General features: G+C 48.6%; 1 protein-coding gene across 2 annotated transcripts in view; it reads right to left on the reverse strand.

Moving 5' to 3' along the window:
• LOC106596303 (exosome complex exonuclease RRP44) overlaps nt 1–22,520 on the reverse strand; it is a 28,095-nt gene that overhangs the window by 1,090 nt on the left and 4,485 nt on the right. For both annotated transcript variants that reach the window (XM_082963161.1, XM_082963160.1), the window contains exons 8-17: nt 21,134–21,280; nt 20,790–20,906; nt 20,550–20,651; nt 20,287–20,351; nt 20,136–20,220; nt 19,884–20,011; nt 12,914–13,000; nt 11,748–11,904; nt 10,813–11,027; nt 1,896–2,064 (exon numbers count right to left, since the gene is read on the reverse strand). In XM_082963161.1, the coding sequence (XP_082819287.1) occupies nt 1,896–2,064; nt 10,813–11,027; nt 11,748–11,904; nt 12,914–13,000; nt 19,884–20,011; nt 20,136–20,220; nt 20,287–20,351; nt 20,550–20,651; nt 20,790–20,906; nt 21,134–21,280 (1,272 nt within the window). The remainder of the gene's footprint in view (nt 1–1,895; nt 2,065–10,812; nt 11,028–11,747; nt 11,905–12,913; nt 13,001–19,883; nt 20,012–20,135; nt 20,221–20,286; nt 20,352–20,549; nt 20,652–20,789; nt 20,907–21,133; nt 21,281–22,520) is intronic.

Here is a 22,520-nt window from a genome sequence, read left to right on the forward strand (position 1 = left end):
AGACTACAGAGGCTCTAACAGGTCAGTGTTAGGTGAGACCAGTACCTGTGTGTGGAAGACTACAGAGGCTCTAACAGGTCAGTGTTAGGTGAGACCAGTACCTGTGTGTGGAAGACTACAGAGGCTCTAACAGGTCAGTGTTAGGTGAGACCAGTACCTGTGTGTGGAAGACTACAGAGGCTCTAACAGGTCAGTGTTAGGTGAGACCAGTACCTGTGTGTGGAAGACTACAGAGGCTCTAACAGGTCAGTGTTAGGTGAGACCAGTACCTGTGTGTGGAAGACTACAGAGGCTCTAACAGGTCAGTGTTAGGTGAGACCAGTACCTGTGTGCGGAAGACTACAGAGGCTCTAACAGGTCAGTGTTAGGTGAGACCAGTACCTGTGTGTGGAAGACTACAGAGGCTCTAACAGGTCAGTGTTAGGTGAGACCAGTACCTGTGTGTGGAAGACTACAGAGGCTCTAACAGGTCGGTGTTAGGTGAGACCAGTACCTGTGTGTGGAAGACTACAGAGGCTCTAACAGGTCAGTGTTAGGTGAGACCAGTACCTGTGTGTGGAAGACTACAGAGGCTCTAACAGGTCAGTGTTAGGTGAGACCAGTACCTGTGTGTGGAAGACTACAGAGGCTCTAACAGGTCAGTGTTAGGTGAGACCAGTACCTGTGTGTGGAAGACTACAGAGGCTCTAACAGGTCAGTGTTAGGTGAGACCAGTACCTGTGTGTGGAAGACTACAGAGGCTCTAACAGGTCAGTGTTAGGTGAGACCAGTACCTGTGTGTGGAAGACTACAGAGGCTCTAACAGGTCAGTGTTAGGTGAGACCAGTACCTGTGTGTGGAAGACTACAGAGGCTCTAACAGGTCAGTGTTAGGTGAGACCAGTACCTGTGTGTGGAAGACTACAGAGGCTCTAACAGGTCAGTGTTAGGTGAGACCAGTACCTGTGTGTGGAAGACTACAGAGGCTCTAACAGGTCAGTGTTAGGTGAGACCAGTACCTGTGTGTAGAAGACTACAGAGGCTCTAACAGGTCAGTGTTAGGTGAGACCAGTACCTGTGTGTGGAAGACTACAGAGGCTCTAACAGGTCAGTGTTAGGTGAGACCAGTACCTGTGTGTGGAAGACTACAGAGGCTCTAACAGGTCAGTGTTAGGTGAGACCAGTACCTGTGTGTGGAAGACTACAGAGGCTCTAACAGGTCAGTGTGAGGTGAGACCAGTACCTGTGTGTGGAAGACTACAGAGGCTCTAACAGGTCAGTGTGTTAGGTGAGACCAGTACCTGTGTGTGGAAGACTACAGAGGCTCTAACAGGTCAGTGTTAGGTGAGACCAGTACCTGTGTGTGGAAGACTACAGAGGCTCTAACAGGTCAGTGTTAGGTGAGACCAGTACCTGTGTGTGGAAGACTACAGAGGCTCTAACAGGTCAGTGTTAGGTGAGACCAGTACCTGTGTGTGGAAGACTACAGAGGCTCTAACAGGTCAGTGTTAGGTGAGACCAGTACCTGTGTGTGGAAGACTACAGAGGCTCTAACAGGTCAGTGTTAGGTGAGACCAGTACCTGTGTGTGGAAGACTACAGAGGCTCTAACAGGTCAGTGTTAGGTGAGACCAGTACCTGTGTGTGGAAGACTACAGAGGCTCTAACAGGTCAGTGTTAGGTGAGACCAGTACCTGTGTGTGGAAGACTACAGAGGCTCTAACAGGTCAGTGTTAGGTGAGACCAGTACCTGTGTGTGGAAGACTACAGAGGCTCTAACAGGTCAGTGTTAGGTGAGACCAGTACCTGTGTGTGGAAGACTACAGAGGCTCTAACAGGTCAGTGTTAGGTGAGACCAGTACCTGTGTGTGGAAGACTACAGAGGCTCTAACAGGTCAGTGTTAGGTGAGACCAGTACCTGTGTGTGGAAGACTACAGAGGCTCGCTGTGCGTACTGAGCCATCTTGTGTCTGTAGTTGAGGTTGTTGCAGAGAGCAGACTGCTTGTGTTTGTCCATCAGGTCTGGGTAGGTGCTGTCTGCTCCAATGGCTACAGCCAGCAGCCGATGCACGATGATGTCAGAGTATCTGTAGAGGTTACAATAACATCAGAACCAGTCAGGGTGGACGGACCAGTCAGGAGTAGAGGGAGGGTGTTCTCACCGTCTGATAGGCGAGGTGAAGTGTGTGTGTTCTCACCGTCTGATAGGCGAGGTGAAGTGTGTGTGTTCTCACCGTCTGATAGGCGAGGTGAAGTGTGTGTGTTCTCACCGTCTGATAGGCGAGGTGAAGTGTGTGTGTTCTCACCGTCTGATAGGCGAGGTGAAGTGTGTGTGTTCTCACCGTCTGATAGGCGAGGTGAAGTGTGTGTGTTCTCACCGTCTGATAGGCGAGGTGAAGTGTGTGTGTTCTCACCGTCTGATAGGCGAGGTGAAGTGTGTGTGTTCTCACCGTCTGATAGGCGAGGTGAAGTGTGTGTGTTCTCACCGTCTGATAGGCGAGGTGAAGTGTGTGTGTTCTCACCGTCTGATAGGCGAGGTGAAGTGTGTGTGTTCTCACCGTCTGATAGGCGAGGTGAAGTGTGTGTGTTCTCACCGTCTGATAGGCGAGGTGAAGTGTGTGTGTTCTCACCGTCTGATAGGCGAGGTGAAGTGTGTGTGTTCTCACCGTCTGATAGGCGAGGTGAAGTGTGTGTGTTCTCACCGTCTGATAGGCGAGGTGAAGTGTGTGTGTTCTCACCGTCTGATAGGCGAGGTGAAGTGTGTGTGTTCTCACCGTCTGATAGGCGAGGTGAAGTGTGTGTGTTCTCACCGTCTGATAGGCGAGGTGAAGTGTGTGTGTTCTCACCGTCTGATAGGCGAGGTGAAGTGTGTGTGTTCTCACCGTCTGATAGGCGAGGTGAAGTGTGTGTGTTCTCACCGTCTGATAGGCGAGGTGAAGTGTGTGTGTTCTCACCGTCTGATAGGCGAGGTGAAGTGTGTGTGTTCTCACCGTCTGATAGGCGAGGTGAAGTGTGTGTGTTCTCACCGTCTGATAGGCGAGGTGAAGTGTGTGTGTTCTCACCGTCTGATAGGCGAGGTGAAGTGTGTGTGTTCTCACCGTCTGATAGGCGAGGTGAAGTGTGTGTGTTCTCACCGTCTGATAGGCGAGGTGAAGTGTGTGTGTTCTCACCGTCTGATAGGCGAGGTGAAGTGTGTGTGTTCTCACCGTCTGATAGGCGAGGTGAAGTGTGTGTGTTCTCACCGTCTGATAGGCGAGGTGAAGTGTGTGTGTTCTCACCGTCTGATAGGCGAGGTGAAGTGTGTGTGTTCTCACCGTCTGATAGGCGAGGTGAAGTGTGTGTGTTCTCACCGTCTGATAGGCGAGGTGAAGTGTGTGTGTTCTCACCGTCTGATAGGCGAGGTGAAGTGTGTGTGTTCTCACCGTCTGATAGGCGAGGTGAAGTGTGTGTGTTCTCACCGTCTGATAGGCGAGGTGAAGTGTGTGTGTTCTCACCGTCTGATAGGCGAGGTGAAGTGTGTGTGTTCTCACCGTCTGATAGGCGAGGTGAAGTGTGTGTGTTCTCACCGTCTGATAGGCGAGGTGAAGTGTGTGTGTTCTCACCGTCTGATAGGCGAGGTGAAGTGTGTGTGTTCTCACCGTCTGATAGGCGAGGTGAAGTGTGTGTGTTCTCACCGTCTGATAGGCGAGGTGAAGTGTGTGTGTTCTCACCGTCTGATAGGCGAGGTGAAGTGTGTGTGTTCTCACCGTCTGATAGGCGAGGTGAAGTGTGTGTGTTCTCACCGTCTGATAGGCGAGGTGAAGTGTGTGTGTTCTCACCGTCTGATAGGCGAGGTGAAGTGTGTGTGTTCTCACCGTCTGATAGGCGAGGTGAAGTGTGTGTGTTCTCACCGTCTGATAGGCGAGGTGAAGTGTGTGTGTTCTCACCGTCTGATAGGCGAGGTGAAGTGTGTGTGTTCTCACCGTCTGATAGGCGAGGTGAAGTGTGTGTGTTCTCACCGTCTGATAGGCGAGGTGAAGTGTGTGTGTTCTCACCGTCTGATAGGCGAGGTGAAGTGTGTGTGTTCTCACCGTCTGATAGGCGAGGTGAAGTGTGTGTGTTCTCACCGTCTGATAGGCGAGGTGAAGTGTGTGTGTTCTCACCGTCTGATAGGCGAGGTGAAGTGTGTGTGTTCTCACCGTCTGATAGGCGAGGTGAAGTGTGTGTGTTCTCACCGTCTGATAGGCGAGGTGAAGTGTGTGTGTTCTCACCGTCTGATAGGCGAGGTGAAGTGTGTGTGTTCTCACCGTCTGATAGGCGAGGTGAAGTGTGTGTGTTCTCACCGTCTGATAGGCGAGGTGAAGTGTGTGTGTTCTCACCGTCTGATAGGCGAGGTGAAGTGTGTGTGTTCTCACCGTCTGATAGGCGAGGTGAAGTGTGTGTGTTCTCACCGTCTGATAGGCGAGGTGAAGTGTGTGTGTTCTCACCGTCTGATAGGCGAGGTGAAGTGTGTGTGTTCTCACCGTCTGATAGGCGAGGTGAAGTGTGTGTGTTCTCACCGTCTGATAGGCGAGGTGAAGTGTGTGTGTTCTCACCGTCTGATAGGCGAGGTGAAGTGTGTGTGTTCTCACCGTCTGATAGGCGAGGTGAAGTGTGTGTGTTCTCACCGTCTGATAGGCGAGGTGAAGTGTGTGTGTTCTCACCGTCTGATAGGCGAGGTGAAGTGTGTGTGTTCTCACCGTCTGATAGGCGAGGTGAAGTGTGTGTGTTCTCACCGTCTGATAGGCGAGGTGAAGTGTGTGTGTTCTCACCGTCTGATAGGCGAGGTGAAGTGTGTGTGTTCTCACCGTCTGATAGGCGAGGTGAAGTGTGTGTGTTCTCACCGTCTGATAGGCGAGGTGAAGTGTGTGTGTTCTCACCGTCTGATAGGCGAGGTGAAGTGTGTGTGTTCTCACCGTCTGATAGGCGAGGTGAAGTGTGTGTGTTCTCACCGTCTGATAGGCGAGGTGAAGTGTGTGTGTTCTCACCGTCTGATAGGCGAGGTGAAGTGTGTGTGTTCTCACCGTCTGATAGGCGAGGTGAAGTGTGTGTGTTCTCACCGTCTGATAGGCGAGGTGAAGTGTGTGTGTTCTCACCGTCTGATAGGCGAGGTGAAGTGTGTGTGTTCTCACCGTCTGATAGGCGAGGTGAAGTGTGTGTGTTCTCACCGTCTGATAGGCGAGGTGAAGTGTGTGTGTTCTCACCGTCTGATAGGCGAGGTGAAGTGTGTGTGTTCTCACCGTCTGATAGGCGAGGTGAAGTGTGTGTGTTCTCACCGTCTGATAGGCGAGGTGAAGTGTGTGTGTTCTCACCGTCTGATAGGCGAGGTGAAGTGTGTGTGTTCTCACCGTCTGATAGGCGAGGTGAAGTGTGTGTGTTCTCACCGTCTGATAGGCGAGGTGAAGTGTGTGTGTTCTCACCGTCTGATAGGCGAGGTGAAGTGTGTGTGTTCTCACCGTCTGATAGGCGAGGTGAAGTGTGTGTGTTCTCACCGTCTGATAGGCGAGGTGAAGTGTGTGTGTTCTCACCGTCTGATAGGCGAGGTGAAGTGTGTGTGTTCTCACCGTCTGATAGGCGAGGTGAAGTGTGTGTGTTCTCACCGTCTGATAGGCGAGGTGAAGTGTGTGTGTTCTCACCGTCTGATAGGCGAGGTGAAGTGTGTGTGTTCTCACCGTCTGATAGGCGAGGTGAAGTGTGTGTGTTCTCACCGTCTGATAGGCGAGGTGAAGTGTGTGTGTTCTCACCGTCTGATAGGCGAGGTGAAGTGTGTGTGTTCTCACCGTCTGATAGGCGAGGTGAAGTGTGTGTGTTCTCACCGTCTGATAGGCGAGGTGAAGTGTGTGTGTTCTCACCGTCTGATAGGCGAGGTGAAGTGTGTGTGTTCTCACCGTCTGATAGGCGAGGTGAAGTGTGTGTGTTCTCACCGTCTGATAGGCGAGGTGAAGTGTGTGTGTTCTCACCGTCTGATAGGCGAGGTGAAGTGTGTGTGTTCTCACCGTCTGATAGGCGAGGTGAAGTGTGTGTTCTCACCGTCTGATAGGCGAGGTGAAGTGTGTGTTCTCACCGTCTGATAGGCGAGGTGAAGTGTGTGTTCTCACCGTCTGATAGGCGAGGTGAAGTGTGTGTTCTCACCGTCTGATAGGCGAGGTGAAGTGTGTGTTCTCACCGTCTGATAGGCGAGGTGAAGTGTGTGTTCTCACCGTCTGATAGGCGAGGTGAAGTGTGTGTTCTCACCGTCTGATAGGCGAGGTGAAGTGTGTGTTCTCACCGTCTGATAGGCGAGGTGAAGTGTGTGTTCTCACCGTCTGATAGGCGAGGTGAAGTGTGTGTTCTCACCGTCTGATAGGCGAGGTGAAGTGTGTGTTCTCACCGTCTGATAGGCGAGGTGAAGTGTGTGTTCTCACCGTCTGATAGGCGAGGTGAAGTGTGTGTTCTCACCGTCTGATAGGCGAGGTGAAGTGTGTGTTCTCACCGTCTGATAGGCGAGGTGAAGTGTGTGTTCTCACCGTCTGATAGGCGAGGTGAAGTGTGTGTGTTCTCACCGTCTGATAGGCGAGGTGAAGTGTGTGTGTTCTCACCGTCTGATAGGCGAGGTGAAGTGTGTGTGTTCTCACCGTCTGATAGGCGAGGTGAAGTGTGTGTGTTCTCACCGTCTGATAGGCGAGGTGAAGTGTGTGTGTTCTCACCGTCTGATAGGCGAGGTGAAGTGTGTGTGTTCTCACCGTCTGATAGGCGAGGTGAAGTGTGTGTGTTCTCACCGTCTGATAGGCGAGGTGAAGTGTGTGTGTTCTCACCGTCTGATAGGCGAGGTGAAGTGTGTGTGTTCTCACCGTCTGATAGGCGAGGTGAAGTGTGTGTGTTCTCACCGTCTGATAGGCGAGGTGAAGTGTGTGTGTTCTCACCGTCTGATAGGCGAGGTGAAGTGTGTGTGTTCTCACCGTCTGATAGGCGAGGTGAAGTGTGTGTGTTCTCACCGTCTGATAGGCGAGGTGAAGTGTGTGTGTTCTCACCGTCTGATAGGCGAGGTGAAGTGTGTGTGTTCTCACCGTCTGATAGGCGAGGTGAAGTGTGTGTGTTCTCACCGTCTGATAGGCGAGGTGAAGTGTGTGTGTTCTCACCGTCTGATAGGCGAGGTGAAGTGTGTGTGTTCTCACCGTCTGATAGGCGAGGTGAAGTGTGTGTGTTCTCACCGTCTGATAGGCGAGGTGAAGTGTGTGTGTTCTCACCGTCTGATAGGCGAGGTGAAGTGTGTGTGTTCTCACCGTCTGATAGGCGAGGTGAAGTGTGTGTGTTCTCACCGTCTGATAGGCGAGGTGAAGTGTGTGTGTTCTCACCGTCTGATAGGCGAGGTGAAGTGTGTGTGTTCTCACCGTCTGATAGGCGAGGTGAAGTGTGTGTGTTCTCACCGTCTGATAGGCGAGGTGAAGTGTGTGTGTTCTCACCGTCTGATAGGCGAGGTGAAGTGTGTGTGTTCTCACCGTCTGATAGGCGAGGTGAAGTGTGTGTGTTCTCACCGTCTGATAGGCGAGGTGAAGTGTGTGTGTTCTCACCGTCTGATAGGCGAGGTGAAGTGTGTGTGTTCTCACCGTCTGATAGGCGAGGTGAAGTGTGTGTGTTCTCACCGTCTGATAGGCGAGGTGAAGTGTGTGTGTTCTCACCGTCTGATAGGCGAGGTGAAGTGTGTGTGTTCTCACCGTCTGATAGGCGAGGTGAAGTGTGTGTGTTCTCACCGTCTGATAGGCGAGGTGAAGTGTGTGTGTTCTCACCGTCTGATAGGCGAGGTGAAGTGTGTGTGTTCTCACCGTCTGATAGGCGAGGTGAAGTGTGTGTGTTCTCACCGTCTGATAGGCGAGGTGAAGTGTGTGTGTTCTCACCGTCTGATAGGCGAGGTGAAGTGTGTGTGTTCTCACCGTCTGATAGGCGAGGTGAAGTGTGTGTGTTCTCACCGTCTGATAGGCGAGGTGAAGTGTGTGTGTTCTCACCGTCTGATAGGCGAGGTGAAGTGTGTGTGTTCTCACCGTCTGATAGGCGAGGTGAAGTGTGTGTGTTCTCACCGTCTGATAGGCGAGGTGAAGTGTGTGTGTTCTCACCGTCTGATAGGCGAGGTGAAGTGTGTGTGTTCTCACCGTCTGATAGGCGAGGTGAAGTGTGTGTTCTCACCGTCTGATAGGCGAGGTGAAGTGTGTGTGTTCTCACCGTCTGATAGGCGAGGTGAAGTGTGTGTGTTCTCACCGTCTGATAGGCGAGGTGAAGTGTGTGTGTTCTCACCGTCTGATAGGCGAGGTGAAGTGTGTGTGTCTCACCGTCTGATAGGCGAGGTGAAGTGTGTGTGTTCTCACCGTCTGATAGGCGAGGTGAAGTGTGTGTGTTCTCACCGTCTGATAGGCGAGGTGAAGTGTGTGTGTTCTCACCGTCTGATAGGCGAGGTGAAGTGTGTGTGTTCTCACCGTCTGATAGGCGAGGTGAAGTGTGTGTGTTCTCACCGTCTGATAGGCGAGGTGAAGTGTGTGTGTTCTCACCGTCTGATAGGCGAGGTGAAGTGTGTGTGTTCTCACCGTCTGATAGGCGAGGTGAAGTGTGTGTGTTCTCACCGTCTGATAGGCGAGGTGAAGTGTGTGTGTTCTCACCGTCTGATAGGCGAGGTGAAGTGTGTGTGTTCTCACCGTCTGATAGGCGAGGTGAAGTGTGTGTGTTCTCACCGTCTGATAGGCGAGGTGAAGTGTGTGTGTTCTCACCGTCTGATAGGCGAGGTGAAGTGTGTGTGTTCTCACCGTCTGATAGGCGAGGTGAAGTGTGTGTGTTCTCACCGTCTGATAGGCGAGGTGAAGTGTGTGTTCTCACCGTCTGATAGGCGAGGTGAAGTGTGTGTGTTCTCACCGTCTGATAGGCGAGGTGAAGTGTGTGTGTTCTCACCGTCTGATAGGCGAGGTGAAGTGTGTGTTCTCACCGTCTGATAGGCGAGGTGAAGTGTGTGTTCTCACCGTCTGATAGGCGAGGTGAAGTGTGTGTTCTCACCGTCTGATAGGCGAGGTGAAGTGTGTGTTCTCACCGTCTGATAGGCGAGGTGAAGTGTGTGTTCTCACCGTCTGATAGGCGAGGTGAAGTGTGTGTTCTCACCGTCTGATAGGCGAGGTGAAGTGTGTGTTCTCACCGTCTGATAGGCGAGGTGAAGTGTGTGTTCTCACCGTCTGATAGGCGAGGTGAAGTGTGTGTTCTCACCGTCTGATAGGCGAGGTGAAGTGTGTGTTCTCACCGTCTGATAGGCGAGGTGAAGTGTGTGTTCTCACCGTCTGATAGGCGAGGTGAAGTGTGTGTTCTCACCGTCTGATAGGCGAGGTGAAGTGTGTGTTCTCACCGTCTGATAGGCGAGGTGAAGTGTGTGTTCTCACCGTCTGATAGGCGAGGTGAAGTGTGTGTTCTCACCGTCTGATAGGCGAGGTGAAGTGTGTGTTCTCACCGTCTGATAGGCGAGGTGAAGTGTGTGTTCTCACCGTCTGATAGGCGAGGTGAAGTGTGTGTTCTCACCGTCTGATAGGCGAGGTGAAGTGTGTGTTCTCACCGTCTGATAGGCGAGGTGAAGTGTGTGTTCTCACCGTCTGATAGGCGAGGTGAAGTGTGTGTTCTCACCGTCTGATAGGCGAGGTGAAGTGTGTGTTCTCACCGTCTGATAGGCGAGGTGAAGTGTGTGTTCTCACCGTCTGATAGGCGAGGTGAAGTGTGTGTTCTCACCGTCTGATAGGCGAGGTGAAGTGTGTGTTCTCACCGTCTGATAGGCGAGGTGAAGTGTGTGTTCTCACCGTCTGATAGGCGAGGTGAAGTGTGTGTTCTCACCGTCTGATAGGCGAGGTGAAGTGTGTGTTCTCACCGTCTGATAGGCGAGGTGAAGTGTGTGTTCTCACCGTCTGATAGGCGAGGTGAAGTGTGTGTTCTCACCGTCTGATAGGCGAGGTGAAGTGTGTGTTCTCACCGTCTGATAGGCGAGGTGAAGTGTGTGTTCTCACCGTCTGATAGGCGAGGTGAAGTGTGTGTTCTCACCGTCTGATAGGCGAGGTGAAGTGTGTGTTCTCACCGTCTGATAGGCGAGGTGAAGTGTGTGTTCTCACCGTCTGATAGGCGAGGTGAAGTGTGTGTTCTCACCGTCTGATAGGCGAGGTGAAGTGTGTGTTCTCACCGTCTGATAGGCGAGGTGAAGTGTGTGTTCTCACCGTCTGATAGGCGAGGTGAAGTGTGTGTTCTCACCGTCTGATAGGCGAGGTGAAGTGTGTGTTCTCACCGTCTGATAGGCGAGGTGAAGTGTGTGTTCTCACCGTCTGATAGGCGAGGTGAAGTGTGTGTTCTCACCGTCTGATAGGCGAGGTGAAGTGTGTGTTCTCACCGTCTGATAGGCGAGGTGAAGTGTGTGTTCTCACCGTCTGATAGGCGAGGTGAAGTGTGTGTTCTCACCGTCTGATAGGCGAGGTGAAGTGTGTGTTCTCACCGTCTGATAGGCGAGGTGAAGTGTGTGTTCTCACCGTCTGATAGGCGAGGTGAAGTGTGTGTTCTCACCGTCTGATAGGCGAGGTGAAGTGTGTGTTCTCACCGTCTGATAGGCGAGGTGAAGTGTGTGTTCTCACCGTCTGATAGGCGAGGTGAAGTGTGTGTTCTCACCGTCTGATAGGCGAGGTGAAGTGTGTGTTCTCACCGTCTGATAGGCGAGGTGAAGTGTGTGTTCTCACCGTCTGATAGGCGAGGTGAAGTGTGTGTTCTCACCGTCTGATAGGCGAGGTGAAGTGTGTGTTCTCACCGTCTGATAGGCGAGGTGAAGTGTGTGTTCTCACCGTCTGATAGGCGAGGTGAAGTGTGTGTAGATGGGAGAGGCCAGTCCATAGTGGTGGAAGTCACTGTCCATCCCGGAGCAGAAGTACACAGCCTGCATCATGCAGCGTGTTGCTAGGATACGCAGCAAGGTGTTGAAGTAAGGGAAGCCGTCCACCTGGGCCGCGTCCAGAGAGTCAGCCAGAGCCTTGGCCGAGTCCGTGTGGATCACCAAGTCCTGAGGGGAGGGACAACAACGTTAGGACTACATTAGACTGACGTCAAAAACAACAACGTTAGGACTACATTAGACTGACGTCAAAAACAACAACGTTAGGACTACATTAGACTGACGTCAGAAACAACAACGTTAGGACTACATTAGACTGACGTCAGAAACAACAACGTTAGGACTACATTAGACTGACGTCAGAAACAACAACGTTAGGACTACATTAGACTGACGTCAGAAACAACAACGTTAGGACTACATTAGACTGACGTCAGAAACAACAACGTTAGGACTACATTAGACTGATGTCAGAAACAACAACGTTAGGACTACATTAGACTGATGTCAGAAACAACAACGTTAGGACTACATTAGACTGATGTCAGAAACAACAACGTTAGGACTACATTAGACTGATGTCAGAAACAACAACGTTAGGACTACATTAGACTGATGTCAGAAACAACAACGTTAGGACTACATTAGACTGATGTCAGAAAGTGTAATACAAGGGAAACGGGGGGTTTATTTGTTGTAATTATTGATATCTATCCAAGGTTCTACGTCAGTCCCTATTTTGTTGTCCTTCGACCCGGAAAGGAACAATTGTCTCCAAAAAAGATCAAGTCTTATTAAAACTGTGTTTTAGCTAGAAGTATTGTCTATGGATGTCATTAGACGCGTTTTAGATGTTGATGTCTAGTCAGTCTGAATATGTAGATGTACCTTAGACTTGGCAGCCTTGTTGAGGATGTCGTAGTTAGATGGAGGAGGGGCAGGGTGCTTCCTGAGAAGAGCACACTCTGAGAACTCATCATAAATCTTCTGAGCTACTGAAATGTTGGCCAGCAACATGAACTCCTCCACCATCGAGTTGGTCTCCCTGGGGAACAATAAAGTTATTTGAATTTGAAGCCACCGATACAGCGTGAACATCAAGTCTCTGAGCAGAGATCTACTGTTGGATGCTATAACTCAGTGACAAGGTAAACCTGGAAACAGCAGGATGCTTTGACAGGCCACAAAAAGCTTGTTAATATTCATGTGAATTCAGCTGAACTTGTTGAAGTTTAAACCATGTTAGTCAGGGTCAAAACGACAGCACAGTTTCAAGCATCATGAACAGACACATTCTAAAAGCCTTATTTTAAATTCTATATTCTAAAAGCCTTATTTTCAATTCTACATTCTAAAAGCCTTATTTTAAATTCTACATTCTAAAAGCCTTATTTTCAATTCTACATTCTAAAAGCCTTATTTTCAATTCTACATTCTAAAAGCCTTATTTTAAATGCTAGATTCTAAAAGCCTTATTTTATATTCTAAAAGCCTTATTTTAAATTCTATATTCTAAAAGCCTTATTTTATATTCTAAAAGCCTTATTTTAAATTCTATATTCTAAAAGCCTTATTTTAAATTCTATATTCTAAAAGCCTTATTTTATATTCTAAAAGCCTTATTTTATATTCTACATTCTAAAAGCCTTATTTTAAATTCTACATTCTAAAAGCCTTATTTTCAATTCTACATTCTAAAAGCCTTATTTTCAATTCTACATTCTAAAAGCCTTATTTTCAATTCTACATTCTAAAAGCCTTATTTTCAATTCTACATTCTAAAAGCCTTATTTTCAATTCTACATTCTAAAAGCCTTATTTTAAAAATTCTACATTCTAAAAGCCTTATTTTAAAAATTCTACATTCTAAAAGCCTTATTTTCAATTCTACATTCTAAAAGCCTTATTTTCAATTCTACATTCTAAAAGCCTTATTTTCAATTCTACATTCTAAAAGCCTTATTTTCAATTCTACATTCTAAAAGCCTTATTTTCAATTCTACATTCTAAAAGCCTTATTTTCAATTCTAGATTGTAAAAGCCTGACAACGTACTTGAGTTCCTTGGTCTGTAGGTCTATGGGGTCGTGAGTCTCACTGTCGATGTGGAAGCGAACCTCGGGGGAGGAGAGAGTCAACGCACTGAAACACACAACGGAAAACCACCATGTTAGATCACCAACAAAGACATGTATTTATACATTCCAACCAGAGTAAAACATATAGATTAATGAGACGATCAACCAGATCAATTAACATAATCAACCCATCCATCAACCAACTAATCACTTTTGGGAATACATCAATCTGCCACAGTTCTAACGATCCGTCTCAACTACTGACATCACATAGTCACAAACCCTTTCTCTATCCTGTCTCTTCAGGATCCTGGCTAGTCTGTTCAGACCTCGTAACCTCTACCCTTTCTCTATCCTGTCTCTTCAGGGTCCTGGCTAGTCTGTTCAGACCTCGTAACCTCTTACCCTTTCTCTATCCTGTCTCTTCAGGATCCTGGCTAGTCTGTTCAGACCTCGTAACCTCTTACCCTTTCTCTGTCCTGTCTCTTCAGGATCCTGGCTAGTCTGTTCAGGTCTCGTAACCTCTTACCCTTTCTCTATCCTGTCTCTTCAGGATCCTGGCTAGTCTGTTCAGGCCTCGTAACCTCTTACCCTTTCTCTATCCTGTCTCTTCAGGGTCCTGGCTAGTCTGTTCAGACCTCGTAACCTCTTACCCTTTCTCTATCCTGTCTCTTCAGGATCCTGGCTAGTCTGTTCAGACCTCGTAACCTCTTACCCTTTCTCCATCCTCCGTTTCTTCAGGATCTTGGCTAGTCTGTTCAGGCCTCGTAACCTCTTACCCTTTCTCTATCCTGTCTCTTCAGGATCCTGGCTAGTCTGTTCAGACCTCGTAACCTCTTACCCTGTCTCTTCAGGATCCTGGCTAGTCTGTTCAGACCTCGTAACCTCTTACCCTTTCTCTATCCTCCGTTTCTTCAGGATCTTGGCTAGTCTGTTCAGGCCTCGTAACCTCTTACCCTGTCTCTTCAGGATCCTGGCTAGTCTGTTCAGGCCTCGTAACCTCTTACCCTTTCTCTATCCTGTCTCTTCAGGATCCTGGCTAGTCTGTTCAGGCCTCGTAACCTCTTACCCTTTCTCTATCCTGTCTCTTCAGGATCCTGGCTAGTCTGTTCAGGCCTCGTAACCTCTTACCCTGTCTCTCCTGTTTCCTGTTTCCGGTCACAACTTGCAGACTTGTTTACGCTGCTGTGCGTTTTTGTTGCCGATCTTACTTTGATACCTGACGGTTTTTTACTTTTTCATTACCGTATATTTTTACTTTTTCCCCTCACTCAACTTTTTTCATTCAATTTTTTCACCCCGGAGGTTTTATCTGGACATGGTTCGTCAGGACTTCAAACAGCCGAAGCTAAGTAACATTAACATGATGCCTTCTAATTGCAGTCGTTGTACTTATAATATACAGGAGAACGATCGCCTTACGGCAAGGATAGCTGTGCTGCAAGCCCAGCTTCAGACGCGATCGTTAGGCAAGGGTCATTTCAGTGTAGGAAAGGATGAAACAGCGTCTGTGCCACCAGTAAGTACAGATAGTAACGTTAGTATAAACCCCCTCGCACGGTCCCCGCAGCCGGACATCTTTCTCATGGCTTCTGGAGGGAAACGCTGTAGGAATGCTCAACCGGTGTCGCTTATTCAGCCGACAGAAACTTTCAACCGGTTCTCCCCATTAAGCGAGTCGGAGTCGGAGGCCGAGACTTCTCTGGTCTCTACTCCTCCCGTTGTGGGGTCTGAGACGCCGACGGCTCCCACCATTAGCTCTGACAAATTGAAAACCCTAGTCATTGGCGACTCCATTACCCGCAGTATTAGACTTAAAACTAATCATCCAGCGATCATACACTGTTTACCAGGGGGCAGGGCTACCGACGTTAAGGCTAATCTAAAGACGGTGCTGGCTAAAGCTAAAACTGGCGAGTGTAGAGAGTATAGAGATATTGTTATCCACGTCGGCACCAACGATGTTAGGATGAAACAGTCAGAGGTCACCAAGCGCAACATAGCTTCAGCGTGTAAATCAGCTAGAAAGATGTGTCGGGATCGATTAATTGTCTCTGGCCCCCTCCCAGTTAGGGGGAGTGATGAGCTCTACAGCAGAGTCTCACAACTCAATCGCTGGTTGAAAACTGTTTTCTGCCCCTCCCAAAAGATAGAATTTGTAGATAATTGGCCCTCTTTCTGGGACTCACCCACAAACAGGACCAAGCCTGGCCTGTTGAGGAGTGACGGACTCCATCCTAGCTGGAGGGGTGCTCTCATCTTATCTACGAACATAGACAGGGCTCTAACCCTCTAGCTCCACAATGAAATAGGGTGCAGGCCAGGCAGCAGGCTGTTAGCCAGCCTGCCAGCTTAGTGGAGTCTGCCACTAGCACAGTCAGCGTAGTCAGCTCAGCTTTCCCCATTGAGACCGTGTCTGTGCCTCGATCTAGGTTGGGCAAAATTAAAAATGGCGGTGTTCGCTTTAGCAATCTCACTAGTATAAAGACCTCCTCCATTCCTGCCATTATTGAAAGAGATTGTGATACCTCACATCTCAAAATTGGGTTACTTAATGTTAGATCCCTCACTTCCAAGGCAGTTATAGTCAATGAACTAATCACTGATAATAATCTTGATGTGATTGGCCTGACTGAAACATGGCTTAAGCCTGATGAATTTACTGTGTTAAATGAGGCCTCACCCCCAGGTTACATTAGTGACCATACCCCCCGTGCATCCGGCAAAGGCGGAGGTGTTGCTAACATTTACGATAGCAAATTTCAATTTACAAAAAAAAAAACAACAATGACGTTTTCGTCTTTTGAGCTTCTAGTCATGAAATCTATGCAGCCTACTCACTCACTTTTTATAGCTACTGTTTATAGGCCTCCTGGGCCATATGCAGTGTTCCTCACTGAGTTCCCTGAATTCCTATCGGATCTTGTAGTCATAGCAGATAATATTCTAATTTTTGGTGACTTTAACATTCACATGGAAAAGTCCACAGACCCACTCCAAAAAGCTTTCGGAGCCATCATCGACTCAGTGGGTTTTGTCCAACATGTCTCTGGACCTACTCACTGCCACAGTCATACTCTGGACCTAGTTTTGTCCCATGGAATAAATGTTGTGGATCTAAATGTTTTTCCTCATAATCCTGGACTATCGGACCACCATTTTATTACGTTTGCAATTGCAACAAATAATCTGCTCAGACCCCAACCAAGGAGCATTAAAAGTCGTGCTATAAATTCTCAGACAACCCAAAGATTCCTTGATGCCCTTCCAGACTGCCTCTGCCTACCCAAGGACGTCAGAGGACAAAAATCAGTTAACCACCTAACCGAGGAACTCAATTTAACCTTGCGAAATACCCTAGATGCAGTTGCACCCCTAAAAACTAAAAACATCTGTCATAAGAAACTAGCTCCCTGGTATACAGAAAATACACGAGCTCTGAAGCAAGCTTCCAGAAAATTGGAACGGAAATGGCGCCACACCAAACTGGAAGTCTTCCGACTAGCTTGGAAAGACAGTACCGTGCAGTATCGAAGAGCCCTTACTGCTGCTCGATCATCCTATTTTTCCAACTTAATTGAGGAAAATAAGAACAATCCGAAATTTCTTTTTGATACTGTCGCAAAGCTAACTAAAAAGCAGCCTTCGCAAATGGAGGATGGCTTTCACTTCAGCAGTAATACATTTATGAACTTCTTTGAGGAAAAGATCATGATCATTAGAAAGCAAATTACAGACTCCTCTTTAAATCTGGGTATTCCTCCAAAGCTCCATTGTCCTGAGTCTGCACAACTCTGCCAGGACCTAGGATCAAGGGAGATACTAAAGTGTTTTAGTACTATATCTCTTGACGCAATGATGAAAATAATCATGGCCTCCAAACCCTCAAGCTGCATACTGGACCCTATTCCAACTAAACTACTGAAAGAGCTGCTTCCTGTGCTTGGCCCTCCTATGTTGAACATAATAAACGGCTCTCTATCCACCGGATGTGTACCAAGCTCACTAAAAGTGGCAGTAATAAAGCCTCTCTTGAAAAAGCCGAATCTTGATCCAGAAATTATAAAAAACTATCGGCCTATATCGAATCTTCCATTCCTCTCCAAAATTTTAGAAAAAGCTGTTGCACAGCAACTGACTGCCTTCCTGAAGACAAACAATGTATACGAAACGCTTCAGTCTGGTTTTAGACCCCATCATAGCACTGAGACTGCACTTGTGAAGGTGGTAAATGACCTTTTAATGACGTCAGACCGAGGCTCTGCATCTGTCCTCGTGCTCCTAGATCTTAGTGCCGCTTTTGATACCATCGATCACCACATTCTTTTGGAGAGATTGGAAACCCAAATTGGTCTACATGGACAAGTTCTGGCCTGGTTTAGATCTTATCTGTCGGAAAGATATCAGTTTGTCTCTGTGAATGGTTTGTCCTCTGACAAATCAATTGTAAATTTCGGTGTTCCTCAAGGTTCCGTTTTAGGACCACTATTGTTTTCACTATATATTTTACCTCTTGGGGATGTCATTCGAAAACATAATGTTAAATTTCACTGCTATGCGGACGACACACAGCTGTACATTTCAATGAAACATGGTGAAGCCCCAAAATTGCCCTCGCTAGAAGCCTGTGTTTCAGACATAAAGAAGTGGATGGCTGCAAACTTTCTACTTTTAAACTCGGACAAAACAGAGATGCTTGTTCTAGGTCCCAAGAAACAAAGAGATCTTCTGTTGAATCTGACAATTAATCTGGATGGTTGTACAGTCGTCTCAAATAAAACTGTGAAGGACCTCGGCGTTACTCTGGACCCTGATCTCTCTTTTGAAGAACATATCAAGACTGTTTCAAGGACAGCTTTTTTCCATCTACGTAACATTGCAAAAATCAGAAATTTTCTGTCCAAAAATGACGCAGAAAAATTCATCCATGCTTTTGTTACTTCTAGGCTGGACTACTGCAATGCTCTACTTTCCGGCTACCCGGATAAAGCACTAAATAAACTTCAGTTAGTGCTAAATACGGCTGCTAGAATCCTGACTAGAACCAAAAAATTTGATCATATTACTCCAGTGTTAGCCTCCCTACACTGGCTTCCTGTTAAGGCAAGGGCTGATTTCAAGGTTTTACTGCTAACCTACAAAGCATTACATGGGCTTGCTCCTACCTATCTTTCCGATTTGGTCCTGCCGTACATACCTACACGTACGCTACGGTCACAAGACGCAGGCCTCCTAATTGTCCCTAGAATTTCTAAGCAAACGGCTGGAGGTAGGGCTTTCTCCTATAGAGCTCCATTTTTATGGAATGGTCTGCCTACCAATGTGAGAGACGCAGACTCAGTCTCAACCTTTAAGTCTTTACTGAAGACTTATCTCTTCAGTAGGTCCTATGATTGAGTGTAGTCTGGCCCAGGAGTGTGAAGGTGAACGGAAAGGCTGGAGCAACGAACCGCCCTTGCTGTCTCTGCCTTGCCGGTTCCCCTCTTTCCACTGGGATTCTCTGCCTCTAACCCTTTTACAGAGGCTGAGTCACTGGCCTACTGGTGTTCTTCCATGCCGTCCATGGGAGGGGTGCGTCACTTGAGTGGGTTGAGTCACTGACGTGGTCTTCCTGTCTGGGTTGGCGCCCCCCCCCCTTGGGTTGTGCCATGGCGGAGATCGTTGTGGGCTATACTCGGCCTTGTCTTAGGACGGTAAGTTGGTGGTTGGAGACATCCCTCTAGTGGTGTGGGGGCTGTGCTTTGGCAAAGTGGGTGGGGTTATATCCTGCCTGTTTGGCCCTGTCCGGGGGTATCATCGGATGGGGCCACAGTGTCTTCTGATCCCTCCTGTCTCAGCCTCCAGTATTTATGCTGCAGTAGTTTATGTGTCGGGGGGCTAGGGTCAGTCTGTTACATCTGGAGTATTTCTCTTGTCTTATCCGGTGTCCTGTGTGTATTTAAATATGCTCTCTCTAATTCTCTCTTTCTCTTTCTGTCTTTCTCTCGGAGGACCTGAGCCCTAGGACCATGCCTCAGGACTACCTGGTATGATGACTCCTTGCTGTCCCCAGTCCACCTGGCCGTGCTGCTGCTCCAGTTTCAACTGTTCTGCCTGCGGCTATGGAACCCTGACCTGTTCACCGGACGTGCTTGTTGCACCCTCGACAACTACTATGATTATTATTATTTGACCATGCTGGTCATTTATGAACATTTTAACATTTTAACATTTTGACCATGTTCTGTTATAATATCCACCCTGCACAGCCAGAAGAGGACTGGCCACCCCTCATAGCCTGGTTCCTCTCTAGGTTTCTTCCTAGGTTTTTGGCCTTTCTAGGGAGTTTTTCCTAGGGAGTTTTTCCTAGCCACCGTGCTTCTTTCACATGCTTTGCTTGCTGTTTGGGGTTTTAGGCTGGGTTTCTGTACAGCACTTTGAGAATATCAGCTGATGTACGAAGGGCTATATAAAAATAAATTTGATTTTGAAATTTGATCTTCAGGATCCTGGCTAGTCTGTTCAGGCCTCGTAACCTCTTACCCTTTCTCTATCCTGTCTCTTCAGGATCCTGGCTAGTCTGTTCAGGCCTCGTAACCTCTTACCCTTTCTCTATCCTGTCTCTTCAGGATCTTGGCTAGTCTGTTCAGACCTCGTAACCTCTTACCCTTTCTCTATCCTATCTCTTCAGGATCCTGGCTAGTCTGTTCAGACCTCGTAACCTCTTACCCTGTCTCTTCAGGATCCTGGCTAGTCTGTTCAGGCCTCGTAACCTCTTACCCTTTCTCTATCCTGTCTCTTCAGGATCCTGGCTAGTCTGTTCAGACCTCGTAACCTCTTACCCTTTCTCTATCCTGTCTCTTCAGGATCCTGGCTAGTCTGTTCAGACCTCGTAACCTCTTACCCTTTCTCTATCCTCCGTTTCTTCAGGATCCTGGCTAGTCTGTTCAGACCTCGTAACCTCTTACCCTTTCTCTATCCTCCGTTTCTTCAGGATCTTGGCTAGTCTGTTCAGACCTCGTAAGCTCTTGGTGGTGTCATCATTCATGTTGGCGTCATCAATCCTCATCTGGGCCTCGGCGTACGTCAGGGAGGCCTGGAGGAAGAATTATCATTCAATTCAATAAACTTTATTGATCCCTGAGGGGCATTTCTAAGTCTTACATTGTCTCAATCACAACTGTTACATTGTCAAATGTGTGAGTTTACTCTCCCCCTACCTTGGAGTTGATGACACTTTTAGTGAATCTGGTCTGGACTATCTCAGCCTTGTCGTTGATCTCCCATATACAAGAGAAGGCCAGCCTACAGAGAGGAGACACCATGAACACCACTAATGGTAATGATGTCTTAAGGAGGTATTAAAGTCACCTCTCCACACTGGATCGTAGAGAACACAGGTTGGAGCTCAGCAGTTCAGGAACCATGTCGATCCTCTGTGGGAGACAATCAGCTGTGTTAACAATACAACACTGAAATGGAACCTTATTCCCTATATTTTGGACTACTTCTGACCCGGGCTCTGGTAAAACGTAGTGCACTATATAGGGAATAGGGTGCCGTTTAAGACGTACTAAAAAGAGCTAGCTAGGGTTCATCAAGGCTACTATGTGATGATACAGAGGATCTCCTACCCTTCCAGTCAGGTAGACTGTAGTCCCTCTGTTTGCAGCCTCCAGGTCCATGGCGTTGCCTGGACGGATGAAGTGGCTCACGTCAGCAATGTGGACACCAACCTTCAACCCACAATGAAACACGCACGATCACTTCTCAACTTTAAATTCTGTTCCATCACATTACCAATGAAATAGATTCTGTTACGTCATCCGTCCAATAAAATGTTGTGATAAACAGTTAGTTCATCAGTGTCCTACCTCTTGGTTTCCATTGGGCAGGTCTCTGCAGTGCAGAGCATCATCTATGTCCGTACAGCCAGGAGGATCCACACTGCAGACAGTCAGGTTCCTCAGGTCCTCTCTCACAGCCATGTCCTGATAGAAGATCAAATAAGGTTTAGTGATGCATTATTACCTGTTATAAGCATGTTATGAGCCTTTATAAAGTATTATAACCACACCATAATGCAATTATACCAACAGGCTTTAAGTAGTGTTAGCAAATTGTTGATTGTTATAGCTACAACAACGTAGCCACCAGCTGACAACCATTGATATATGTCTTGACACAAAATGGCCGCCATAACAGGACCCCCAGTTACCTCCTCTGTGATGTTCCAGGGCATCTTGGGGAGGAAACTGAGGACGGCCTGTGAGAAGTCCTGGTGAGGGACATCATGCTCCAGCAGTAGCACCTCCGTCTCTGTCTCCTTGTCCCCTGCACTTCCCAGGCTACGAACAAAATGGCCCTGAGAGGAGGAGAGAGGGAGAGAGGGAGAGAGGGAGAGAGGGAGAGAGGGAGAGAGGGAGAGAGGGAGAGAGGGGAGAGAGGGAGAGAGGGAGAGAGGGAGAGAGGGAGAGAGGGAGAGAGGGAGAGAGGGAGAGAAGGAGAGAGGGAGAGAGGGAGAGAAGGAGAGAGGGAGAGAAGGAGAGAGGGAGAGAAGGAGAGAAGGAGAGAGGGAGAGAAGGAGAGAGGGAGAGAGGAGAGAGGGAGAGAAGGAGAGAGGGAGAGAAGGAGAAGGAGAGAGGGAGAGAAGGAGGGAGAGGAGAGAAGGAGAGAGGGAGAGAGGGAGAGAAGGAGAGAAGGAGAGAGGGAGAGAGGGAGAGAAGGAGAGAGGAGAGAGAGGGAGAGAGGGAGAGAGGGAGAGAGGGAGAGAGGGAGAGAAGGAGAGAAGGAGAGAAGGAGAGAAGGAGAGAGGGAGAGAGGGAGAGAGGGAGAGAGGGAGAGAAGGAGAGAGGGAGAGAAGGAGAGAGGGAGAGAAGGAGAGAGGGAGAGAAGGAGAGAGGGAGAGAGGGAGAGAGGGAGAGAGGGAGAGAGGGAGAGAAGGAGAGAGGGAGAGAAGGAGAGAGGGAGAGAAGGAGAGAGGGAGAGAGGGAGAGAGGGAGAGAGAAGGAGAGAAGGAGAGAAGGAGAGAGGGAGAGAAGGAGAAGGAGAAGGAGAGAGGGAGAGAAGGAGAGAGGGAGAGAGGGAGAGGAGAGAGGGAGAGAGGGAGAGAAGGAGAGAGGGAGAGAAGGAGAGAAGGAGAGAGGGAGAGAAGGAGAGAGGGAGAGAAGGAGAGGGAGAGAGGGAGAGAGGGAGAGAAGGAGAGAGGGAGAGAAGGAGAGAGGGAGAGAAGGAGAGAAGGAGAGAGGGAGAGAAGGAGAGGGAGAGAGGGAGAGAAGGAGAGAAGGAGAGGGAGAGGGAGAGAAGGAGAGAGGGAGAGAAGGAGAGAGGGAGAGAAGGAGAGAGGGAGAGAAGGAGAGAGGGAGAGAAGGAGAGAGGGAGAGAGGAGGAGAGAGGGAGAGAAGGAGAGAGAGAGAGAAGGAGAGAGAGAGAGGGAGAGAAGGGTGGGTGAGGAGAGAATGGTGCCTAGTCTCTGCTAGCTCCTCAAAGACAGAAAGAGGAGAGAGAAGCAGTTGACTATGATTGAGGTGCGTTCCAGGTCCTCTTCATTGCAGTCGCGCTGCACATCATGTACATCCTACACTTCTCCAGACATTGATATCCGG

The sequence above is a fragment of the Salmo salar genome, chromosome 16, assembly GCF_965601325.2.
Source record: "Salmo salar chromosome 16, fSalSal1, whole genome shotgun sequence".
Classification (NCBI taxonomy): Eukaryota; Metazoa; Chordata; class Actinopteri; order Salmoniformes; family Salmonidae; genus Salmo; species Salmo salar.